Source organism: Oryx dammah, unplaced genomic scaffold (assembly GCF_014754425.2).
Source record: "Oryx dammah isolate SB20612 unplaced genomic scaffold, SCBI_Odam_1.1 HiC_scaffold_1, whole genome shotgun sequence".
Lineage (NCBI taxonomy): Eukaryota > Metazoa > Chordata > Mammalia > Artiodactyla > Bovidae > Oryx > Oryx dammah.
The window spans coordinates 24,598,723-24,601,932 of record NW_024070185.1 but is presented as its reverse complement, the minus strand read 5'-3'; the positions used below and the strand labels follow the sequence as shown (position 1 = coordinate 24,601,932).

Below are 3,210 nucleotides of genomic sequence, written 5' to 3'. Positions count from 1 at the left end.
TGAAGTCTCTCAGTCGTGTCCGACTCTTAGCGACCCCATGGACTGCAGCCTACAAGGCTCCTCCATCCATGGGATTTTCCAGGTAAGAGTACTGGAGTGGGGTGCCATAAAGCACACCGCCCATAGTGGTGTGCTGTGTTTTTTCGGCCACGAGGTGGCAGCAATTCTCCCAAATGCCCACACACGTACAACTTTGCGACCGTAAGCTCAGTTTAAATAAGAAAACAGAACACCCGAGTCCTGTGTTCCCCTTCCAATTTCTCCTTCGGGTGGTTTGTACTGGGTCTCATTAATAGAGCGGTTTTTCAAAGCTTTTCCGGCAGCGACGCTCGAGAGCGCGGGTTCTCGCGAGATCGCGGGTTCTCGCGAGATCGCCACCGGAAGTGGGTGGCTGCGGAGGCTCAGAGACGCCTCTCCCCGGAAGCCGCTCGTTTCTTCGGAGCTGCTGCAGCGGTCCGCCCCGTGGCGCTCTCCCCACGGAAAGAGTTCACCGGACGCGGCCCTTCCCAGCGCCGAGCTCGCCCCTTCGGCTTCCCCAGCTGTACAGAGGCGCGGCCCAGCCGGCTGAGCCCCCGAAATCCCGGGCTCCTCCCTCCCTCCTCCTGCGCTGCAGTTAGGCCGCGCCCAGAGGCCCAGTCCGCGGCAGCTCCGGCGGGTGATGCCAAATACAGCCATGAAGAAAAAGGTGCTGTTAATGGGGAAGAGCGGGTCGGGGAAGACCAGCATGAGGTCGATTATCTTTGCCAATTACATCGCTCGCGACACCCGGCGCCTGGGTGCCACCATTGATGTGGAGCACTCCCACGTCCGATTCCTGGGCAACCTAGTGCTGAATCTGTGGGACTGTGGCGGTCAGGATACCTTCATGGAAAATTACTTCACCAGCCAGCGAGACAACATCTTCCGTAATGTCGAGGTTCTGATTTATGTGTTCGACGTGGAGAGCCGCGAACTGGAAAAGGACATGCATTATTACCAGTCGTGTCTGGAGGCCATCCTCCAGAACTCTCCTGATGCCAAAATCTTCTGCTTGGTGCACAAGATGGATCTGGTTCAGGAAGATCAGCGTGACCTGATTTTTAAAGAGCGAGAGGAAGACCTGAGGCGTTTGTCTCGCCCGCTGGAGTGTGCTTGTTTTCGAACATCCATCTGGGATGAAACGCTCTACAAAGCCTGGTCCAGTATTGTCTATCAACTGATTCCCAATGTCCAGCAGCTGGAGATGAATCTCAGGAATTTTGCCCAGATTATTGAGGCCGATGAAGTTCTGCTGTTCGAGAGAGCCACGTTCTTGGTCATCTCCCATTACCAGTGCAAAGAGCAGCGTGATGTCCACCGATTCGAGAAGATCAGCAACATAATTAAGCAGTTCAAGCTGAGCTGCAGTAAATTGGCCGCTTCTTTCCAGAGCATGGAAGTTAGGAATTCTAACTTCGCTGCTTTCATCGACATCTTCACATCAAACACGTACGTGATGGTGGTTATGTCGGATCCGTCGATCCCTTCTGCGGCTACTCTGATCAACATTCGCAATGCCAGGAAACACTTTGAGAAGCTGGAGAGAGTGGATGGTCCCAAGCACAGCCTCCTTATGCGTTGAATATTGCCAAAATGCGCTCTCTGAAAATGCTCAATTGCCTTTCTCCCCACCTTTTTTTTTTTCAATATTCATAATGTCGTGTGCTTATAAGTGGGCTTTGAAATGTGTGCTGCTTATCATTTTCATCTCTTTCTTCCCTTCTCCCCAGTCTTTTGGACGCTATTTACTCAGTTATCCAGTAGAGCTTTAAAGATGGCCTTTCCGAAAAGTTGGTATGGGGTAACACTAAAGTAGGTGGTGGTGTATGTGAGTATGTGTGTTCTGATTACCTGGTTATAGTAGATATACACATCAAAGCCTTTACAATATCTTCTGTATTCCTTACAAGGTTGCAAAGATGGAATGTTATTTTATCAGTAAGGTATTAAAATGCGTTTATAATTTCTTCCTGGCTCCAATAATGAATAAACATTTGCTGTTAGCAGTTTAAAATATGGTCTTATTTGAAATAATTTGAAGGTGGTTAATATTAAAGCTATAGATTCTGACTGCCCACAGGTATTGTTTAACTGGTAAATTTGATTGTGATCTTGGCTTCCCCATCACTTTAAGGACGTTGCTTAGCAACTGCAGCAGTGTGGTTAAGATGGTCTCTGGAGCTAGATCACCTGAGCTGAGTTAGTATTCGAGCACTAGTATTCTAGTACTTTCACTTACTATCACCATGAACTGAGCAAAGCACTTAATTTTACTGTTTGTTCCCTCATTTGTAAAATGTGGATAAGAATAGCACTACTTCATTGGATTAAAACAATATGGAAAGCATTTAGAATAGGGCCTGGCACATACTAATATGTCAGTTGTCAATACTACCTACCAAGCCATTCCCCCCCCGCCCCCCCGCCCCACTGTGAAATTACTGGATGTGAAGCCTAGCAAAATAGAAGCTACCCAGTAAATCTCAGGTATTCTTAAAGACTTAATGTGCATTTTCTTATCTAACCTTCATAATTTGTAAGGCAGATTACTTTTATCTCTGTTAGTAGATGAGAAAACTGCCATGACCTTATTAAGGTCATACAGCTGCAACTTAGGCAGTGAAATTGCAGATCCTCGCCCCTTACGTGCCACTACTTCCTCCACTGACAGAAAAGTTAATCATAAAAATCCTAGCTTTTTAGCTATACATTATTCCTTCATATAATTTCCCAAATTTCATAGATTGTGTAAACTGAAGCCTAGTAAGTTAAGTGACTTCTCTTAAAGAATAGTGTTTTGCCTTGGGCAAGATCACTTTCCCATCTGTATTTATCTGTAAATTGAGTAATTTTCAATCCGATTCTTAGATTACATACTTTGAGGAAAGAATTCTAAGGTTCCTGTTTTGAGTTGGCAATGTGATATAGTGGAATAAAAAAGACCTAAAATGCTGTTTCAGCTGCCTCATACATTGTTTTAAATGAAATCTAAATATCTTAGAGACAAAACACCTCTCATTTTACAAATGAGGCATTATCTCTGTATTATATAGACATGTAATATAAGTGATAGGGAATTTCCAAACCTTTATAAAATTATTTAACATTTATTAAATCCTTTATAACAGCAACTGGATAACAAGGTCCCTACCTATGAAGAGCAAGAAGCTATTCAGACACATTATTAAACTA

At 45.0% G+C, this 3,210-nt stretch overlaps 1 protein-coding gene across 1 annotated transcript; it reads left to right on the top strand.

Annotated features, from left to right (window-relative positions):
• Positions 1–215: 215 nt before the first annotated feature.
• On the top strand, positions 216–2,032 carry RRAGA (Ras related GTP binding A). Its single transcript, XM_040238458.1, has one exon. The coding sequence runs from the start codon at positions 659–661 to the stop codon at positions 1,598–1,600; it is 942 nt and encodes a 313-aa protein (XP_040094392.1). The 5' UTR covers positions 216–658; the 3' UTR covers positions 1,601–2,032.
• Positions 2,033–3,210: the final 1,178 nt, after the last annotated feature.

Bases quoted from the DNA above. Each gene is read 5' to 3' on its own strand.
- RRAGA (XM_040238458.1), top strand. From the start codon at position 659: ATGCCAAATACAGCCATGAAGAAAAAGGTGCTGTTAATGGGGAAGAGC.